The sequence below is a fragment of the Squalius cephalus genome (assembly GCF_949319135.1).
Source record: "Squalius cephalus genome assembly, chromosome: 2".
NCBI classification, from domain to species: Eukaryota; Metazoa; Chordata; class Actinopteri; order Cypriniformes; family Leuciscidae; genus Squalius; species Squalius cephalus.
This window is the reverse complement of record NC_137123.1, coordinates 17,811,352-17,832,665: the sequence shown is the minus strand read 5'-3', so window position 1 is coordinate 17,832,665 and position 21,314 is coordinate 17,811,352. Positions and strand designations below refer to the sequence as shown.

Here is a 21,314-nt window from a genome sequence, read left to right as displayed (position 1 = left end):
CAAATGGTTCTTTCAGGTGCAGTATTCTTTGCAGCAATTTCCTTGCATGTGAATGAAGACATTTTGAAGCAAAGCGATGAAGTTTGCACAATCTTCTTCACCCCTGTTCTGCTGCTATTCTCGTGACGTGCACTAATCGCGCTCGTGCGGATTGAGGTTGTGATGTGCGCGCGCATTCGTAAGCGTAACCGGAACAGAGTCGTCATCAGCGCGCTGGGTCTGTTCATTATGGTAAGTGACAATCGCAAGCAGTTTTTATTGATTTAAACAAAAAACTTTCGGGTGTTATTGTTCTAAATATGAAGTTTCATTAGTATTAGAAATACAGAACACTCAAAATGTACATATGTTATTTTTGTATTCGTCAAAGTCTCGAGTATGTCGCTAAAAATACACATTAGCCTGTTAGCTTTCATGCTAGTCAACGTCAAGCAACTTAAATGTATGAAATATTGAGCATTAGGCTATTGTGTCGGTTAAATATGTCAAAATTGTATTAAATATCGAATGATATGCCCTTTGTGCATTTAAACACTTCGTGACTTATTTTATTATCTCGTTTTCTGAATATTAAAGCACATCGACCAGGCAAAAGGCACTTTTTCATGAAGAGTTTGACTTTTGTTTTTGTTTTCATTTAATTTTTATTTCTTTACTGGACATAACTCTCATTTTAAGGGGTTTATCAATAAATATGCTCTTTAATGCGCTCGTAAATAATATACGAGGGAACGACAAATAAAGATGACAAACAATAAAACCGTTTTTAAAATATTATAAATGTCTATTTTGCGTGTACCGAGTTGTTAGAAATGTTAAGTTTTGTTGTTATACCTTTTAAAAATTATAAGTCACTATCAAGTGCAGTGACTAACCACAGTTTAATTAGCTGTTATGAGCAGTTTAGTGGCTTTTATCTGAAATAGATTACACTACAATAATAAGTACAGATTATTTCACAGACATAACTCAGAAAACAGCACTATAAACAGATTTGGTCGTGGATATCTAGCTACTTGAAGTGACTCAAAACTGGGATAGTCTTTAGCAAACCTTAGCAAATTCAATGTCTTAGTACTCCTCCTTGATAGCTCTCAGTGCATCATTTTTGTACCTTGTAATTAAACATGTCTTTGTTTGACTTCTTTGTGATTTAATCACACTCCTCTCTGTTTCAGATGACACACTTTAGATCTCAGGAAGGATCGTGTCCATGAAAATGAGATCTGACTTTCTGCAATGGATATCACAGGAAGATGAAAAGAAACTTCTGTGTAAAACACTAAATGATATGATCGTTCTCCTCACACTCATCTACTAAAGAGTTTATTTGTGGCTATCTGAATTATTATTTTTTTAATATTACATCATCAAAACAATGGTGGACAACCGCTATGCCACAGCGCTGGTTATCGGCTCTGTGCTGAGCCTTCTTGCCACCGTCTATCTCTCTGTTGCAATGGGAACACAGCACTGGTACCAGTACCACAGTCAGCCGGCCAGCAATGATTTCAACAACGGCTCAGATCTGCAGACCCTGCGGCAGGAGTTTGAGGGAGAGGACATGGATGAGAGGAGCTACAGTGTCGCTTTGTTCCGGTGGAATGGCACGCTGGGTCTCTGGTGGCGCTGCATTCTGGTGCCCCAAAACTCACACTGGTTTAAAGAGCCTGGTGAGTAGAGGATGTTCAACTTTGTAATTTATGTTAATGTATTAATTATTTACTATTAGTTGTATATTAGGTTAATAACTGATGCTAACTACATTTGCTTTGTCTCTCTCCTCGCTCTCCGCATCCTTCTTTTCTAGATCCGATAATGGTGACTAAATGTCAGGCCTTTACTTTGCCCCAGCAGTGGGAATCCAAGTTCAAATCTCCTGGAAATATTAACAGTGGAGAAGATCTGCTGCGTACCTGTACGTCCTAACTCAAAATCAAACATGTACATGCACCTAATATTCAATTTTATATATGCACTACTGTTTAAAAGTTTGGAGTCTGTAAAAAAATGTATATATAGATAGAAATGAATAGTTTTATTCAGCTAGGATGCATTAAATTGAACAATAAGAAATGTTTCTTGAGCATCAAATCATCATATTGGAATGATTTCTGAAGGATCAATGAGCTTTATTAGCATGATTGTGTATCACAATGTTGCCAAAGGATCATGTGACACTGAAGACCGGAGTAATGATGCTGAAAATTCAGCTTTGATCACAGGAATAAATGACATATTACAATATATTCACATACATAGTAAAGTTGTTTTAAATTGTAATACTATTTCACATTGTTACTGTATTTTTGATCAAATAAATATAGCCTTGATGAGCATAAGAAACTGAATTCAAAAGCCTAAAAAATCTTACCAGAACCAAACATTTGACTGGTTGTCTGTCTGTCTGTCTGTCCGTCTATCTTTCTGCCTGTCTGTCTATCTATTTGTCTATCTGTCTGTAAAAGTCTTTCATATACAGTCTCGTATATTTGTCTCAACCAGCCGCAGCGAGTGGCAGATTGTTTTGTAATTTGCATTGTCATTATGTTCTGAAAGCCTTCAGATGTTTGTTTGTGTTGTGTGTGTCCTCAGACCTGTGGAAGTGCCAGTTCCTGTTGCCGCTGGTCTCTGTTGGACTGGTGTTTCTCGCGGCATTGATCGGAGTGTGTGCCTGTCTTTGCCGCAGTGTCACTCCCACCCTGTTCGTAGGGATCCTGCATCTGCTGGCCGGTAAGACAGCTGTACATTATGGATAAACGGGGATAATAATAATAATCACAGCTATTTCCACAGCTCCCCGACAAAGAAAGCATAACATTTAAACATATATTTTGCTCCCAGGCCTGTGTACTGTGGCCACTGTATGCTGTTTCCTCGCGGGCGTGCATCTGCTACATGAAATATCCGAGCTTCCCGAGGGTATGGACTACTCTCCGGGCTGGTCCTTGTTTTTGGCCCTGATCTCGTCTCCACTGCAGATCATGGCTGCTGCGCTCTTCATATGGGCTGCGAGGAGTCACCGCCAACACTACACTCGAATGACAGCCTACAGGGTTGCCTAGGCAACAGAGGACTGACTGTAGAGTTGCCGAAGGGAAAACACACAGCTTCAGCAGCTGCTTTTAACACTACCCTAGTAGCTGTTATTTGCAAAATTTATGAAGAAAACAGTCTGAACACACCACCCAAAGTTAGTAGGTTAAACTAGCGCCGTCCACTCATAGCACTCTCCTGTGAATACTTGCATCTCTTGAAGGATCTTCCTACTATATGACTGCCTTTTTAACCACTTTGTTAACATCTTTACTGTTTGAGATGAGAAACTAAACCCCTACCACAGCCAATCAGACTCAAATGCATCTATAATAATCAGTGACACTCCAGTAGTTCTTCAGGGCTTCATTATTTATTTAGTCACATTTTACCTGTTGACTAAACTTATTTACATGTGTTAGTTTCGTTTCCTCTTTGTTTTTTAAAAAACACCTCTGTGTTTTTATTCCGCCTGTTTTGTAGCTACTCCTAGCGCATTTTTAGCGCTTTGCAATCCCAAGATGCACTAGGGTTTTTGCCTTGGCCTAAAAGACTGAATGTTTGCTTCTGTCATAACCACTCGAGCCTTTTGTGTTTTCCTGAACATTTGTTGTGCTTATTTATTGCTTTGTTTCTTGTGCTTTACATTGGTTAAACAGTTTACCATTTACTCTCTCATTGAGAATGTATTACATTATGAATATTACACTTTGGTTTGGTAACTTTGTTTAGAATCCAGTTATGTTTTGTGATGGTTCAGGTAGCCATTTAAAACCATCTCAGCTGTGGTTTATATCCGTATTGTGGTTTATATTAGTTTTTGTATATCATGCACAATTGGATGTAAAAGACTGTTGATGTCTTGTGGTCGGCTGTAAAATGTACCCAAGATTTCATTAGGATCATATTGTAAAACGATACAAGCGAATACCGATGGTAAAAATCACAGTGTACATCCAGCTCCAGTTGATTTCGTTGTGCCACGTGGTTGTAATATTTTGAAATCATGTTCTGTTCAAGTGAGTGTGCTGTTTGTTTTGTCTTTTTATTCCAAGCCTGTGAGAGGCTTGATTTCAAATCAGGTGAGCAGCAGCATATGAGCAATACAGTCAAGAGGATACCTCACACTTCACAGCCTAATGTGACATCATCATCATGACGGTGTCGCAAATACTCCAGACGGTTTTGCCTTTTTTATACAGTTTTGTAAGCATTCCTGTTAAATGAACATTTTGCTGGTCACAATAAATATCTTTTCATCCAAAATATTGTTGCTCATGATTTTAGCTGTAGATCAAAATGAGCTATTGATTGTCATATAAATTTTAGATTGTACAAAATGACCTAGAGTATACCTGAGTTATAATAAGTGACTGAAAAATTGTTAATCATTTCATTCTGCCTTGTGAAATCATCTGATTGATGTTAGATGGTTTGGTAATAATTCAGAGTTTAATATGTTTTCTTCTTCAGTCCTTCTTCACTTGCACCGTTGGAATCGTCAGCGTCAACTTTTTTGCCAAGTGAAAAGCGATTCCCTTTTCATAGTAGGCACACTCATTGATAAAGAAAGGATGAAGGGACCCTTCTTCTTCATACTTCACAGTTTCTCCAGAAAATGACAAAAACAAAGGGTCACCCCGCTTGAGGACACAGAAGTCCCTGTCCTAGACAAAAAGATTCAGATTTTTGGTTGTTACTCAAACATGTTATGTTTTATCCCAAATAAAAAGAAAATGAATCATATTTTGCCTAAAGACAATTATGTTTTTTAGCCCATTAAGATTATTTGCATTGTGACATTCTGTAAATTACAAAGCATGTTTGTATATATCTTTCTATATATTCTATATACACCTGTAACTGAGGATGAATGGCAGCGGTGAGATTCCGAGTCTCGGGATCTCTGGGATAATCAATACTTTTGATAAACTTGAAGGCTTCCATATCCCCGCCTTCAAATACTGTTCCTGAAAGCAAAATAAAACACACTTACTACTATAGTATAGCAGAAAATACACAAGTAAGCCACATTTGGTCTTACAGTACCTGAGTTGAACTTGTGGATCCAGTCTATTGTCAAGTCGACGGCCTCTTTCATAATCAAATAGATGTCAGCCCTGACGACTCCATGCGGCTGCGGCCCGACTTCTATTGCTACAGAAACACAGGTCATGATTCTTGTCATCTGAGCGTACATTAGTGTATGAGTACTCAAAGGAGATAATCACCATCACTTACAAAAGCCATGCTTGGAGACAGACTCCAAGGAATATGCATCACTAATCGGGACATCCATTACCAGAACTCTCACAGGCACTTTGGTTATCTTAGTCTTAAATGTGTAAATGACAACACACAACATCAAAACACACGTGCACAGACACAAAACAAAACCTATTCTACTCATGGAATTGTACACACATTTAAAATGGCAAATAAACAAAAAATCCAGGTCTGTGGTTCTTAACTGGTTTTACTTCAGGACAATTAATTTTTTTGCTATGCATTATTATATATATAGTTAGTTTGCATTTCTCATTGTTTCACCCCCCTGCTGTCTGTCTGACCACAACTGTGACCCAATTTCCTGTCACAACAACAACCCACCAGCTGAGATCAACTGACCTGGTTTACAGAATGGAGTTTATTGAAGCACACTTGTGCTGTGATTGATGCTCTTGCCTGTAAGTATTTGCAGATGTGCATGGTCGCCCAGTCACTGGTTGTGTAATGGATGAGCGTGAGGCCCATGTTAGACGTGGTGTTATGGAGGTCACAGATCATGTCTATTGCATCTGCAGATCCTTTCAGTCCCAGCAGATTGTTAAGTTCCTGAGCGTGTCGGACTTCATAGGGGCTGCTGTCTATTATAGGTGAACTTCAAGAAACAGAGTACAGATTTACATAGTAACATATTTGCATCATGCAATATAGCCTATTTACTTGCTCTGCAATAGGCCTACTGTGTAAACCTTAATGTTTTCATAACATTACTTGAAAATGTATTGAATATCATATTTTATATTTTAACTCAAACAGCCATGTTTAATTAACTTTTTTTTTATTTTAATGTAAAGGTTAAGAGCTATGTATTTAAATTATTCGCTCTTTCTTTAATTTGATTGGTCATGCTTGAAGTTCCGCCTGACAACCGCGCTGATTGGTAGAAAATAATTATCTTTGAAAATTTCCCAACGGCTCGGCTGTGACAACAAACAAACTCATCGTCGTGACCTTTTTACACAGTCTATGGTCGTGACGATGAAAGGAGTGCGAGTAGTACCCTAGGATAAAGTTACATTGGTAGGTAAACGTTAAATATATACTTTTTTTTTTAATCGACTAAAACGTTTTAGGCTATTAGCAAGGAATCGCGTTTGAGTTAACTTATACGTTTCTTTAAGAACATCGGCGCGCAAGTAGCTAACGTTAGCAGTAACGTTAAGATTTCCAGGTCAGACCTTGCCAATGTCGCCAAATAAAATATTCTATATTCAATAAAATATTATTATATCTAGCCATATTAAATAAAATATATTATACTATAATATATTTTATTTAATATAGCTAGATATAATAATATTTTATTGAATATAGAATATTTTATTGAAGTTCTGCTATGAAATGTTAGGGAGCACACCTTATTAAAGCTGTTGATGTGAAGCAATAATTGTTTAGGCTAACGTTAATTGTTTTTTATTTGTTCAATATAAGTAAATGCAGCAAAAATGCGAAAATTTGAGTTTAGTCTAACATCTAACAAGTTAATCAAAAGGGAAGACCACCACATTATATGAACTTGATAAAATTAAATTGAGGGAATGAGTTTTGCTTTTTTTTCTATGTAAGTTAGGTTCCAAAATTGACAAATATATTAAAAATAGTCCATGCTACATTCTCAATCTTCTAACGTTAGTCATAGTCAAAGTTATACATTATTTTTCAGCGAAAAATGAAAAAAGCCAGTAACTTAGCTGCTACACTACAGTAGCTTGTTTGTTTTCAAGCGACTCATAATTAATTGCATTATAGAAATTATATTATATGTATAATTCAAAAATGTAAAAATAATAATAACTTAAAATCTTAAAATAACATTTAAAAAACTTATTTTGTAATTATTTTCGACTAGAAAGACTGAGATGAGATTAACCTACATTTCATTAAACTGAACAGTCTGTGCTGCAGTGCCTCATCTCACCTGAGCGTGGCTGTGCTGAAGCAGCGATTCATATCCGTGTCAATATATCTTCTGCACTCTTCCACAGCCCGTGGGTTTGACAGCACAGTTGTCACAGGAATCGGCCACACGCTGTCTCCCTTCTCTTTCCGCTGTCTCTCCATCTCCTGCACCAGATACACACCTGACAGCTCATTGCCATGAGTCCCACCACATACGGCCATGCGACCCAGTGCTGGCAGGAACAACGATGCCATCTACAACACAAAAGTAAAAACATTCTTATTTTGAGTTTTCAAATGCCACCGCAATATGTGTTTTCTTGAAGAATTATTAAATCATGAGCCCTTTCATATTGCATTTACAATACCTCACTGTTCTAGACTCATTTTATTATGCTACATCTTTTTTTTTAAATTTGCATTTTGCAAATAATCACCTGCAGTGGGTGAGAAAGAGGTGTGGCCATTACAGGCTGAGTTCTATGGCTAACACAAATATAGTAATTTGACTTCCATTGTAAGTGCATTACTTATACCTGTTCTTTGTTTTTACAAACGAAAGGAGACAAAACTTTCTGTGCCACAAATGCAGTCCATAGAGCTTTAACCTGTACTGAACCCTATAGCTATTTTGATTCAAACTAACAATATGATGTCATTATGTTGTTGACGATTTGTGACCCTGGACGACAAAACCAGTCACATGGGTAAATTTTTGAAATTGAGATTTATACATCACATGAAAGCTGAATACATAAGCTTTCTATTGATGTGTGGTTTGTTAGGATAGGACAGTATTTGGCCGAGATACAACTATTTGAAAATCTGGAATCTGAGGGTGCAAAAAAATCTAAACATTGAGAAAATCTCCTTTAAAGTTGTCCATTTATGTTGGTGATTGTGCTGCATTCACTCACAAAAATAAATGTTTTATATATTTACGGTAGGACATTTACTAAATATCTTCATGGAACATGATCTTTACTTAATATCCTATATGATTTTTGGCATAAAAGAAAAATCGATCATTTTGACCCATATAATGTATTGTTGGCTATTGCCACAAATATACCCGTGCGACTTGTGACTGGTTTTGTGATCCAGGGTCACATTTGTAGATGTAGATCATTTGTAAAACTGCTTAAGAGTTAATACAAAACGATCATTGATAATCCCACAACAGAGGTCAACTGAGGGCTCTCTTTGGGGAAGAGAAAGCATGACAAAGTCACACACTGACTATTTTGCATGGCTGGCACAACAGAATACTGAAAATTGAACTGTTAATCAGACCAAAAAAAAAAAAAGTCATAATCAAACAATTATTAACTGAAAATTCAGAAAAACAGGGTTAATGTTAATAAACGAGTAGGGCAGTGTTATAATTGTTAACTACAACTATAACTAAAGCCTAAAGAATGTGCTACTTGAATCAAAATAAATGCTTAACTGAAATAAAATAAAATATAATTATTTCATTTCAGCAAGTTGCCAAGGCGACATATCGTATTTTGGTTTAGTTTAACTTGAAGTATTAAAATAACTCAAATGAAATGAAAATTATTAGAGACAATATATAAAAGAAATAATCAAAATGACAAAAAGACAAGAAACTTACAACAACAAAAAATTTAATATAAACTACAAAAAATAATGACTAATTAACTAAAACTATAATAGTATATAAGTTATACTAAAATAACACTGCGTAGTCGTGGAAGTGTTTATGGAAAATGTTCCCTTTTATGGATGAATCCGAAAAAAATTCCACATGGAGTTCTGGAGGTAAAAACTTTACGCATTCTAGATAAACGTATCTGATAAACGGAGACAGAAGACGTGCAAGTCACTGCTTTCTTTGGTAGAAAGTTTGTCTTTGACCACATTACTTATATCAGAAAGAAACTTTCCTAGAATTCCATTTAAACTAATGTTTTTTTGTTCCTAATAAAGTTACTGGCCAACTATCAGTTAACTTTATTTTTTACGCCAACGTTTATCCGTGTGTGTACCTTTTAAGAACAGTTGGGAATGATATTAGTTCATTAATGGGGTTTTGCTGTTTCCCTTCAGAATGAAATATTCTGTTGCTCTCTTAAACAATGTACATTCATTGAAGCTCATTACAATCTGTCTCACGTGCTACAACAACATGCAACATATCAAAGCAAAAGCTGCAGAAACGAAAGGAAAACCTCCTACCGTTATTTTTAAGACAGAAGTAAGCTGTTTCACTGCCTCTTCCAAATGCTTTCCCTCTAATCTTCTTACTGAGTGGAGTTGCACAAGGCATCAGAGACCTTTGGACACATACATTGAGGTGTGACAGGACATGCGCGTTGACACACATTTAGCAAGTACAAGCCTAATCTAGCTGCAGGGGATGCACCTACACACACACACACACACTCACACACACACACAGTTTAAGACATTCTTCCACATTTGCTCAAACACAGTAAAGTAACATATGAAGCCATTATTTACCTCCTCCTTCTCTGCCTCGCCTTCAGTCACCAGCCTTGGATCATCTTTCACACATGATGTCCCAGCAACTCTTTACCCCTGGCCATGAATCTCCAGCATGAAGCCAGTGCTTTGCTGACTCATGCATGCGCTAAAAAGAGAGTGTGTGGAGGAAAAACAAGAGGGGGAGGAGAAGCATCACAACTGAGAGGACTGAAGATCTTACAGATTATTGCCTAAACATTACGACTGTGCATAATGACAGAGAAAGGCGGGGAAGTGTTTCGCAACAAACCAGTATTTCCTGTCACAGTTTCCTCTTGCTTTCCTCAGGGCATGAACACCTGGTTTGTGTTAGAAAATGCAATGGCCAATACCAAAACCAAAATTAACACAGTAATAAATCAATAAATGCACAGAAGTGTATGAAGTACATAAACTCTTTAAAGCAACACTCCACCGTTTTTTCATATTAATCTATGTTATTCCCTTAACTAAGATGAGTTGATACATACCTCTCTCGTCTCAGTGCGTGCACTCAATTGCTCTGGCGCGCGGCGACACTTTGATAGCACTTAGCTTAGCCCAGTTCATTCATTAGGGACCAAACAGAGATGGAGTTAGAAGCGACCAAACACCTCCACGTTTTCCCTATTTAAATACAGTTACACAAGTAGTTACACGACCAAGTATGGTGACACAAAATAAAACGTGGCGCTTTTCTAAGCAGGGAAAAAGGATAACTATAATGTATGGCGGAATAGCACTTGGGAGCACTTCGACTCGACGCAGTAAAAAGTCACGTTGGTTCTAATGACGAGAGGGAGAGGGGGAGAGGATTTTTCAGGCATGACTTTTTACTGCGCCGAGTTGAAGTGCTCCCAAAATCTTCTTAATTGCAATTTCAGTTTCATAGTGGTTTTTTGTCTCACCATCACACTGTAAAAAATTTCTAACCTCCCCAACTCAAAATTTTCTATTGACTGGTCACATCTAAATTTTTCAATTGGCCCAAGTGAAATTCTGTAAATTTAATTTTATCAATTGTTGCAATAGTCTGTTAACATTGGCTCAATGAGAAATAATACATTGAACCAATTGAAAAAAAATTAAGTTTACCAAACTGTGTTATTGGCCCAATTATATATATTAAATTGTAGTAGCATTCTTTTTTTGTTTTACCTAAACTAATAATGTAAATTGGTAAATTTATAGTAAAGCAACTATACTGTATTGTTTATTCCCCGTTGCCCCAAAAGAAAATGAAAAAAAAAAAAAAAAACATTATTATATATTAAACACTCAAGCCATTCTGCCACAGTTTATTTAATAATATAATAGTTTATTTTAATACATTTTATTAAATCTACAACAGTACTGTGAAAATACCTTAAAATGGTAAATACATCGAAAGTACATTCTGCACAGTAGACCTTAAAAATCATGCATTTAAATTCAGGATTCTGCTAAGATACGCAAAGCTGATAAATTGCACCTTACATTAACAAAATCACAATTATTTGAAAAACATCAATTATCTGGAAAACCAACAAAAAATAACATAAAATAGAGTAACTGGGAAGTGTCCTCACCCAGTGTTTAGAGAAATTTCACTTAAATTCTAGTATTTAGGTACTTTGAGTTCATGAAACTGCAGCATATCAGTTTAAACATTAAACATCTACAAATATTTGCTAAAGTGCAAAAACACCATAAAATGCAAGTAACTGGAGAGGGTTGAACGGTTGCTTGGGCTTAAATGAAAATGAAACCCCAAAATGAAAATTCTGTCATTAATTACTCAGCCACATGTCGTTCCAAACCTGTTTCATCTTCGTTCATCTCTGGAACACAAATGAATGTTTTTTTTTTTTTTTTTTTTATGAAATCCGAGACCTTTCTGACCCCTCCATAGACAGCAACCACTTTCAAGGCCCAGAAAGGTAGTAAAGACATCGTTAAAATAGTCCATGTGCTCCAGTGGAGTTACCTTTAACCTTAATGTTATGAAGCAAGGAGAATACTTTTTGTGCACAAAAAAACTAACAAAAATAACGACTTTATTGAAGAATTTGTTATCTTCTGTGTCAGTCTCCTACACTGTTTACGTTTTAAGCACATGCTTTCATTTTGGGGTGAATTATCCCTTTAATACATGGCTGCAAAAAATGTGCAACTTGAACTTCATTGACAACTTTAAACTTCTCTGAAGACAGAGACAACTGTTTTAACAGGATGACCTACGCCCAAACAAACTTGGTGCAAGAGTGCTAAAGGACAATATCTACTTATCCCTCCATCATCCTTCAGCAGTATGTGCCAATCCACTCAACCTGAATGGCTGACACACACCTGTACAGAGTACGAATGACCACAGGACTTCACATCCAAGATTCAGCACCCAAGGACGACTTTCTGGAAAACAGCCAGGGAAGCCAGGACAAAATATGAGGCACGTTATCCCTCTCTCCAGCTTCCCCACTTCTGAGCTTCTCAGAGAACATTGAGGAACTGGTGTATACTGGAACGAAACTATCCCAGTCTATTGTTGCGAACCTCCAGATATCAACCAAAAAGTGGCGAGCTCCACAACCACCGAAGCCTGTGGGCCGAGCTCGCCCATCCCCTCCTATGAGAGCTCTCCGGCCTCTGCCACAACGTGTGTTGGGTCCCTGCTATCATAACAATAACTTTCTCAAGTGTTTACAGAACAAGCGGGAACCCAGTGTGCCTAGATCTTTCTCTTTTTCTGTTCTATTACTTGATAGGAAGTCTAATGCTGCGTTCACACCAAACACGAATAGAGCGTCTGGCGCGAGTGATTTCAATGTTAAGTCAATGTAAAGATGCGTTTATGCGCGTCTGGTGGTCCTGCTTCGCAAATGAGGCGTTTAGCAGGTCGCGGTGGACACGAATTACGCGCGAATGACGCGAATTGAGCATCTGGCGCGTTACGCGCAAATGATTTTATTTGGTGCTTTTTGTGCAATCACGCGTTTGACGCAAATTCGCGTCTGACGTCCGAGTTAAAAAGTCTGAACTTTGGCGTCTGTTCGCACCACGTTAACCAATCAGGAGCCTGCTTGCTGCTGTCACGTGGTGAAGTGACGGGAGTCACTCATTCAAAATGGAGTATAGCAATATAGCCGAATATAATATTCAATATAGCAGTTAACTGAGTATCACTAGAAAGTGAGTATATACTAGTGAGTTATCACTAGAAAGAGCACCAACAGTGGTATCCGTACCACAGTTTGATATACTATATTTAAAATTTCATATACATTTTCTAACCGAAGGCAGATGGACAGGCGCTCTGCAGCTGGGATAGAGCGCCTGTAGTTGGTGTCCTGAAGGGTGATCCTCGCTCCGATGCGTTAACTCTCTCGATGAATGCTCGATCAACATCAGCCATCTTGCAAACAGACAAGCGGATTTCTCCTCAGACGCGCGTCAATTTCGCTTCAAGGTTTAGCTTTTTACGCACGTCAATTTCACTATGGACGCGCAAATGGATTCAAAATGTTCAAGTGTCCAACTAAACGCGGTAGACGCGAATTTGACGCGCTATTCGTGTTTGGTGTGAACGCACAGTAAGGCCTTCTCAAGCCGAATGGCAAACCCATCTAATCTGCTTCCTATTACACGTCAAACTAAGATTGCTGTGGGGACAAAAAGTAGTACTGTTTAGTTAGATATAAAATATCTCAGGATTCAAGTCAGTTGAGATTTTAAACGAATCACGATACACATTTTAAACAGCAGGGGTGTTTAAGGCATTTTGTGACCTACAGGCTTTTCAGGCACGATAGCAGCGAGCAAGTTGCAGCTAGCGTTACGGACGGTGCGTGCACACTGGGGCATAGCAGAACAAGCGTTTTCAGTTCATTCCAATGGAAGTTTAGTTTGTGAGCGTAAAGCTCAACTTCCTTGAATGAATTGATAACGCTCGCTCTGCTCCGCGCCAGTGTGCACGCACCATTAAACAGTAGCAAACATGGCGACGGCAACCGTGCAGATGTTGACATTGACTCATTCAAATCGGAAGTGTGGTGACATTTTGACTTTGACCAAGAATTTTGACTTTTGACTAATAATAAGCTCCAGTCACCACCGTCTGCATGTAAATAGATAGGCTAAACCATACTGACCAGCGGATTTACAACCCCACTCGCGGCGACAATTGCGAGAGCCATGGAGATCACAAGGTGCTTCTGTGTTTTCATGGCAAAAGATATGAGGCTGTTTTTCTATCGTAGTAAATGCATTCCAGGCTCTGCCTCATCAAGAGAAAGACCAGCGCGAGGAAGTATTCTACAGACTGAAGGAGAAAGCTGTGCTATTGCATAACCAGGTGTTGCATTTATTTACCATCTCTTTCTCTAAATGTGTACATGGATTTGGTTTGCATGTTTTTTTTTAATAATTTGATTTATATGGCATATTTTTCAAAATGTGTTCTGTTTTTCTAACTCTTGCAAGTCTAATGATAGAAATTATAAGAAATAATTTTAAAATCTTGCCTTTATAACAATGTGAAACCCCTGTCACTGTTGTACTTAAATTTGACCTAGTCTTTTTATTTCTGCTATTCCTCTGTGCAGGATGAGGGTGAAGAAGGTGCCAGTATCAAATCCCTGCAACAGACAGACTGAGTTGAAATAACCCTCCCAAGAAAACAGCATTGGAAGATATCATTGGAGTGTCTTTTTTGGGATTTGTTTTAAAATGTCAATTTAGTGCTATTATTTGACATAAAATGTATTTCAATTTTACAAAGAAATGTGCAGCATTTTGTCTGAGAAATAAAATGACTCTTTTTCGTTGATAATTTGTTTTAAATCTCATTTTGTTAAAAAAAATCGTGAGAAAATCGTATCTTGAAACCAGTATCGTGAATTGTATCACATCGTGAGTAGAGTGATGCGTTACATCCCTAATAAATCACTTTTTGTCAGCGACTAGAATAACACCAAACAATCTGGATTTTATGTTTGTAAATGAAACGTGGCTTGAAGACAGCTGCAGGGCAACAGCCCCTCCTAACTTCACTTTTATGAGTGTCTGCAGAGCTGTTAGGAGAGGTGGGGGTGGAGCTGCTGTAGTTAAAGATGTCTATCAATGCAAACAAGTGTCATTTGGTGATTATTTGTCTTCTGAATATCCGGGTATTGTGTTAAAACGTGCTCCACGCATTCTACTTGTCATTATTTACAGGCCTCTGAAATACTCTCCAGCCTTTGTTGAGGACTTTACAGAACTGTTATTAACAATTTCCTCAGAGTAGTGTAAAAGTCAGTATTGCAAAAGAAATCACAACAGTTTTAAATACTTTTGATCTGACTCGGCATGTACATGGACCCACACACAATCGTGGACACACTCTAGATTTACTTATCAGTAAGGGCCTAAACATTTCATCGATTGTTATTAAGGATGTAGCACTGTCTGATCATTTCTGTATTTTCTTTGATATATTGATCTCTCCTGCCACTGAAGCTAGATCTGTGTGTGTCAAGAAGAGATGCTTAAATGAGAACACTAGGGTGCTATTTATGAAGGCTATATCTTTAACACCAAGCATCTCTGCAGACTCTGTTGATTTTCTCCTTAATTCCTTTAACTCAAAAGTTAAGAGTGTAATTGATGATATTGCTCCTGTGAAAGTCAGGAAGAAGAGTAGCAGACAAAAAGCACCTTGGAGAAACTCAACAGCAGTGCAAAATATGAAAAGACAATGCAGAAAAGCTGAGCGAATGTGGCTGAAGACAAAACTTGAAATCCACCATAACTAGGGATGCACGTCACGATATGAACAAATTTAACCGATAACCGATAATTAAGTCCTTCTCATGGTCGATTCCGAATACAGACACCGATAACCAATAATTTCATATTTTTATATTATAATTTTCATATAATCTGCAGTTTGTACACCCAGATGAATAGAAAATCTAAGATACACTGATGAAACTGATATTTTAGTAGCTCTGGCCTAACTATAATAGCAAACATCAGTCCTGACTCTTCAAATGTTTTTATTTTTTCACAATACTTAGTAACAGAAAGGGTTTAACAGAACTATGACAGAACTATGGTTTATCTGCACTTAAAAACTCATTAACAACAAATTTATATTCAAGTATTTATTGCATAATAAAGAAATGCATCTATTCAACCTTTAGTGGATGAGGAAGGTTTATAGACTTTAAGTCACATGTTTTTCAAATACATAAATAAAATGCGTTAACATTTGTCAACCTCGAAATAAAAACTAAAAACAAAAGTGCATCCTCAAAAAAATAAAGTACATCCTCAACAAAAGAGCATAAGACATAGTTGAGATTGCAATTTTCAAATGCCTGCTGGATGGGGACATCGACGCTCCGTCTTTTAAGCTTAGCACTAGTAGCTGCTGCCGCGACTGCTTCATATTCTTTTAATACAGCTTCGCCACAATGGTGACCTTTCAAGCGAGATTTGTTGTGTTAAAACTTGATGCCTTTTTTTTTCTCCTCTCGGAATCCTTGCTAAACATGCTTTGCAAATAGCAATGGCGTTGTCCTCTGCTGCAACCGAGAAAAACTTCCAGAAAGGTGAAGACGTTCACAGATGTGGACGTAATGAGCGCGTTATAAAGCTGTTTTAAAGCTGGAGTTACTTGCACTCGGAAAGAGAATGAATCTCAGATAAATCAAGACTGATTGATTGATTGATTGATTTACCAGCAAGCGTACTTTATCGGATCTAGTTTTCGGATTTCATTTATTTATTGGAGCAATAAAAATGACGTAATTTTCACCCATATCGCCCGATAATTTATCTGTCCGATAAAAATCGTGCATCCCTAACTATAACATCTATTAAGACAGCCTTCATGCTTTTAATTTGGAATTAAGCAAAGCTAGACAGACCGTCTTCTCAAATATTGTAAACAGTAACTTAAACAACACCCGCACTCTTTTTACTACTGTTGAGAGACTAACAAAACCCCCAAGTCACATTCCCAGTCAAATGCTCTCAGACAGCAAATGCAGTGAGTTTGCTTCCTTTTTCTCTTAGAAAATCAATAATATCAGAAAGGCACATCCTTTAGTTGCGCTGGGGTCAGAGAGATCAGACCACAACCTCAGAAAATCACTACGTCTGATTTCAAAGCAATTGATGACAAAATTTAGTAAGAAACACTACAGAACCTTAAAACTTCAACCTGTGCAAATCTCCTAGAAGTGGTAAATGCCTCACTTCTTTACAGTACTTTTCCAAACTCCCTGAAAAACTGTAGTTAAGCCCCTCCCGAAAAAGAGCAATCGGGATAACACCATACTGGATAACACCATATACAGACAAATCTCAAAATCTTCCTTTCTTAGGCAAGATCATTGAAAATGTTGTTTTCAATCAGCTGAACAAGTTCTTAAGCTCAATTGGATACTCTGCCGATTTTCAATCTGGTTTCCAACCGCATCACAGCACATAGACAGCGCTCATAAAGATAATAAATGATATTCGCTTAAATACCGATACAGGCAAAACATCAATTCTACTACTACTCGATCTCAGTGCTGCATTTGACACCGTCGATCATAACATACTTCTTGGCTGGCTTGAAAACTGGGTCGGGCTTTCTGGGATGGTCTAAAATGGTTATGTGAGTAGGAGACCACAAGTCTGAGTGGAAATCCATGACATGAGGAGGGAGTCCCTCAAGGATTAATTCTTGCATCGCTTTTGTCTTGTGCAACATCTTTATGCTCCCACTGAGCCAAATAATGAGAAAGAGACAAATTGTTTACCACAGCTATGCAGACGATACACAGATCTACTTAGCCCTATCGCCTAACGACTACAGCCACGTTGACACCCTGTGCCAATGCATTGATGAAATTAACAGTTGGATGTGCCAAAACTTTCAGTCATCGCGTTTGGAAACACAGATGAAGTTCTCAAGGTGAACGCATACCTTGAGTCTAAGGGTCAAACAACTAAAAATCAAGTCAGGAATCTTGGTGTGATTTTGGTGTCAGATCTTAGTTCCAGTAGTCATGTCAAAGCAGTAACTAAATCAGCACACCATCATCTCAAAAATATTGCAAGAATTAGATGCTTTGTTTCCAGACAAGACTTGTTCATGCTTTTATCACTAGGTGGACTATTGTAATGAACTCCTCATAAAAATCATAAGACAGCTTAGCTAATACAGAATGCTTATGACACCAGTCCTTGGGTTTTTATACTGGCTTCCAGTTACATTTAGGATTGATTTTAAAGTATTATTACTTGTTTATAAATCACGTAATGACCTAGGACCTAAATACATTGCAGATATACTCACTGAATATAAACAGATCACTCAGGTCATTAGGACCACAACAGCTTGAAATACTAAGGGTTACCTCAAAGCATGGTGAGTCTGCTTTTAGCTATTAAAAAGCTATTAGCTATTGCCAGCCGCAGCTGGAACCAGCTTCCAGAAGAGATCAGATGATCTCCAACAGTAGCCACATTCAAATCCAGACTAAAAACATATCCGTTTAGCTGTACATTACTGAATGAGCACTGTGCTACGTCTGAATGATGGCACCGTATTTTATTTTTGTATCTTCCTTTTTATTCTAAACTGTTCATTTATTTTTTATAATTTTTTATTCTCACCTTTTATTGTTATTTTAATTTCTTTTGATTATTTTAGTTCCTTCTATGTAAACCACTTTGGGTTACTATTGTGTATGAAATGCCTTGTCTAGTGTTAGCCATATTTTCAAGTCACAGATAAATTTGTGCCAAAATATAGTAATGTGTGACATTCTCTCTTTTTTTATTATTTATTAGACGCATGCATTGTTTTGTAGAAGAGAAGTGCATTAAGATTGTTCCACAGCAAAAAAGAACAGGGCTTGAAATGACATGATGTTGAGTAAATAATAGCCGTATTTTTATATTGGGTTAAACTTTCTTCAGGATAAACACTCTGCTGCCCTCTTCTGGAAAGTGCATTATATTATATGAAGTTCTATTATATGTTAAGTCCTGTCAATAATCATTAGAAAGTCATTGCGCAACATTCTTCCGGCATCCCCATACCTCCCCTTCTCCTCCTCTATTTCTCTCAGTCTTCATCTACGTAGTACTGTTATGGGGGGTTTAGTTTAGAGCTCAAGCCAAGCTTTCGAGGGCAACAAGCCAAGTTGGTTTACCATTAACTTTTATGACTGGATGGGCAGGTGAACTCGTGAAGTAATGATTATGATTTTGTCCTAATTCACACTCACACAGCAAAGTGTATACTTTTCGACTCATATTGTCAATAGATTAATGTACAACTCTGTTTATATAATGATCCCCCCAACCCACCCATCTCCCATAATGGCTATGGTGTTGACTCAAACTAGTTTAAATAATATATATATATATATATTGCAGAGCAATTTAGTCTCTTGTTCAATCAGCTTGTCACATTGATTCATGAAATCGCGGGTTCTTCAGGTTTTTCCAACCATTTTCTCTTTCAATCTCAGCAGCAGTGGTACCTCTCAAACTGGCAACTAAACTCAGTCAATATGATTGAGTCATTTACTATACAGTCGATTTAAAAATACCCCAGAAGTGAGATTGCAGAGTGCTTGAATGAAATCAGGTAGTCCTTTGGGGTTTGGTTGTTCTCTTGTTGAAGCCTGAGATCTTTAAACTAGCTGTGTGCACAAATGGATGCAATCAGTGATAGAAGCAATCTCTGTTCTGAAGAGTTTGAAACATGTGAACCCATGCTGAGAGCTTCAGCAATAAGAGTGCTGTGAAGACAGAGACGGTACTGGTGACATGTTGTGGAGTTTCAGTCGAGACACACAATATTCATCTCATTAAACACAGCCCTTTTGAAGCTTTTCACTGAGCGCCATGTGGCAATTTTCTCTATTCATTCTCTGTCATTGTATGTTTCCAATCTGTGGATCTCAAATGAAAATTTCCTTCAGAAACCAGATTTAATGTCAGACAAAGTGGCGACCAATACATTACAAAAATGTAATAATAAGATGGGATTAACATTGATTTCTATTAAATCGATAGTAACAATTCCTTTCATTTATTTTGCATTTCTGGCGCACTCAAATGGCTTTAGTGTGTCTGGAAATCTGTTCAATCACCACCCGTGTCCAGCAGTACGCCCTCCAAACCAGCTATTAGTGCAGTGAACATGGGCTGATTAGGACACCATGATTTGAAGAAGCCGAATTTGAAACACCCAAGAATTTTTAATGACCACACAGAGTCAGTTTAAGGAAGGACAGTGCATTTTAATAGTAGCCTATAATGTCTCGTTCAGTCGTTCACTATAGTTATTGATTCATTAAAACTGATGCATGCCTCCTGTTGGCCTCACCAACACCTCTTCCAGCAGCAACCTGTTTTCCTCAGGAGGTCTCACTGCAGGATGACAGCTCATGGCAGAAGTGAAAATGAAGATGTTTTCTTTTACATTGCAATTAAAATTCATTCTTGTCCATGTTGGTATCTGGTATTTAGACTGGCTTCTGCCAAGCGGCAAATGAATTTACACTAAAATACAGTAGAGTTTATTTTAATGAGCACAATTATCGTACTTTCAATCGTACTTTTTTGGGGGGGGAATCTACTATAGTACTAACTACTACTAATATAGTGGCTGTCTACATTTCTTCATCTTAAAACCATCAAGCTTTTATTTTGGCAGCTTCTCTTTTGTGGACAACAGCAGGTTTATGGCTTTTTATTAAATGTTTGGAAAGATGGTTGGCGCATATTGCGTTCCCAAATGCACATAACAAGTGACACAAACTCAAGATGAGTTCATGTGGAGCAGCATTTACTGCAAACCGAGTCACTCTGAGACTTTTTTTAATTATTTTGATTAATTTTGCAGCTCTAATTTTAATTGAGAATCCACATTTTAAACATTCACCTGTTGATTGGTGATTCCCCCATCAGAGTCCATTTGCAAAAACAAACTCGCCCTAACACACAGCCACACACTTGCATTGTGCCATTAGTCATATTCCCCCTTGTGAAGTAGAGGAAGCAACTGTTGATCTGATTCATTAAGTGTGCTTCAATCAGAGTTTAATCCCTTTTAATTGGAAAAGCTTCTCCCCAGGCACTGACAGAGAGTGTGAAAGCTGGACTCCTCCGACAGGCGTCAGTGGAGGTTGCCAGATCTGCATAAAAGGGCAGCTTCTTCCCGGAGAGCTCAAACACCTGCGGAAGCCTCAAAAGGATTAATGAAATGGTCGAAGATGAAAGGTACAAAACCACCTGAACCCTGGGTGTGTGGCGGGATGCATAACATGGCCTTTCTGTGGTTAGAACACGCACAGACAAATGATTGTAAACACACGTGCACAAACATCCATGTGCAGCTACTATGGGAAACACTGAGAGTATACACTTATAACAAAGGATGAAGTTCATGTCCGTCAAACTCCAGAACAGACACACAAAAAAAAAATCATAAAAGAACTCCATATGTCTCATGCACATATCTCCATGAGTCATGCACATATCTCAAAAGAAAATAAATCTTTATTCACATAATATTCCTCTCCGCCTCTTCATATTAATCTGTTCCTTGCACAAAGCTATTGTATGACTAT

The 21,314-nt window shown here is 37.7% G+C and overlaps 2 protein-coding genes across 4 annotated transcripts; one reads left to right on the top strand and one right to left on the bottom strand.

Moving 5' to 3' along the window:
• The first annotated feature begins 153 nt into the window (after positions 1-153).
• Positions 154-3,222, top strand: cldnd1b (claudin domain containing 1b). The gene is made up of 5 exons (XM_079862194.1): positions 154-231; positions 1,179-1,673; positions 1,811-1,918; positions 2,596-2,733; positions 2,845-3,222. The coding sequence occupies exons 2-5, from the start codon at positions 1,379-1,381 to the stop codon at positions 3,063-3,065; spliced, it is 762 nt and encodes a 253-aa protein (XP_079718320.1). The 5' UTR covers positions 154-231; positions 1,179-1,378; the 3' UTR covers positions 3,066-3,222.
• Positions 3,223-4,062: 840 nt separating this feature from the next.
• Positions 4,063-10,236, bottom strand: acy3.2 (aspartoacylase (aminocyclase) 3, tandem duplicate 2). Of its 3 annotated transcripts, XM_079862159.1 has the most exons (10): positions 10,203-10,236; positions 9,983-10,031; positions 9,709-9,838; positions 9,424-9,521; positions 7,241-7,476; positions 5,722-5,917; positions 5,278-5,371; positions 5,086-5,193; positions 4,894-5,006; positions 4,063-4,703 (listed from the first exon to the last, which is right to left on the bottom strand). In XM_079862159.1, the coding sequence occupies exons 5-10, from the start codon at positions 7,474-7,476 to the stop codon at positions 4,506-4,508; spliced, it is 945 nt and encodes a 314-aa protein (XP_079718285.1). In that variant the 5' UTR covers positions 9,424-9,521; positions 9,709-9,838; positions 9,983-10,031; positions 10,203-10,236; the 3' UTR covers positions 4,063-4,505. The 3 variants fall into 3 exon arrangements, with proteins under 3 accessions (XP_079718285.1, XP_079718286.1, XP_079718287.1); XM_079862160.1 differs by lacking the exons at positions 9,983-10,031; positions 10,203-10,236 and having other exon boundaries at positions 9,424-9,491; positions 9,709-9,940; XM_079862161.1 differs by lacking the exons at positions 9,424-9,521; positions 9,983-10,031; positions 10,203-10,236 and having other exon boundaries at positions 9,709-9,960.
• Between the last annotated feature and the right edge of the window lie 11,078 nt (positions 10,237-21,314).

Bases quoted from the DNA above. Each gene is read 5' to 3' on its own strand.
- cldnd1b (XM_079862194.1), top strand. From the start codon at position 1,379: ATGGTGGACAACCGCTATGCCACAGCGCTGGTTATCGGCTCTGTGCTG. The intron at 1,674-1,810 runs GTGAGTAGAGGA...CTTCTTTTCTAG, and splicing joins ACACTGGTTTAAAGAGCCTG to ATCCGATAATGGTGACTAAA. The intron at 1,919-2,595 runs GTACGTCCTAAC...GTGTGTCCTCAG, and splicing joins AGAAGATCTGCTGCGTACCT to ACCTGTGGAAGTGCCAGTTC.
- acy3.2 (XM_079862159.1), bottom strand. From the start codon at position 7,476: ATGGCATCGTTGTTCCTGCCAGCACTGGGTCGCATGGCCGTATGTGGT. The intron at 5,918-7,240 runs GTGAGATGAGGC...TGTTTCTTGAAG, and splicing joins TTCAGCACAGCCACGCTCAG to TTCACCTATAATAGACAGCA. The intron at 5,194-5,277 runs GTAAGTGATGGT...GTGTTTCTGTAG, and splicing joins TGTCTCCAAGCATGGCTTTT to CAATAGAAGTCGGGCCGCAG.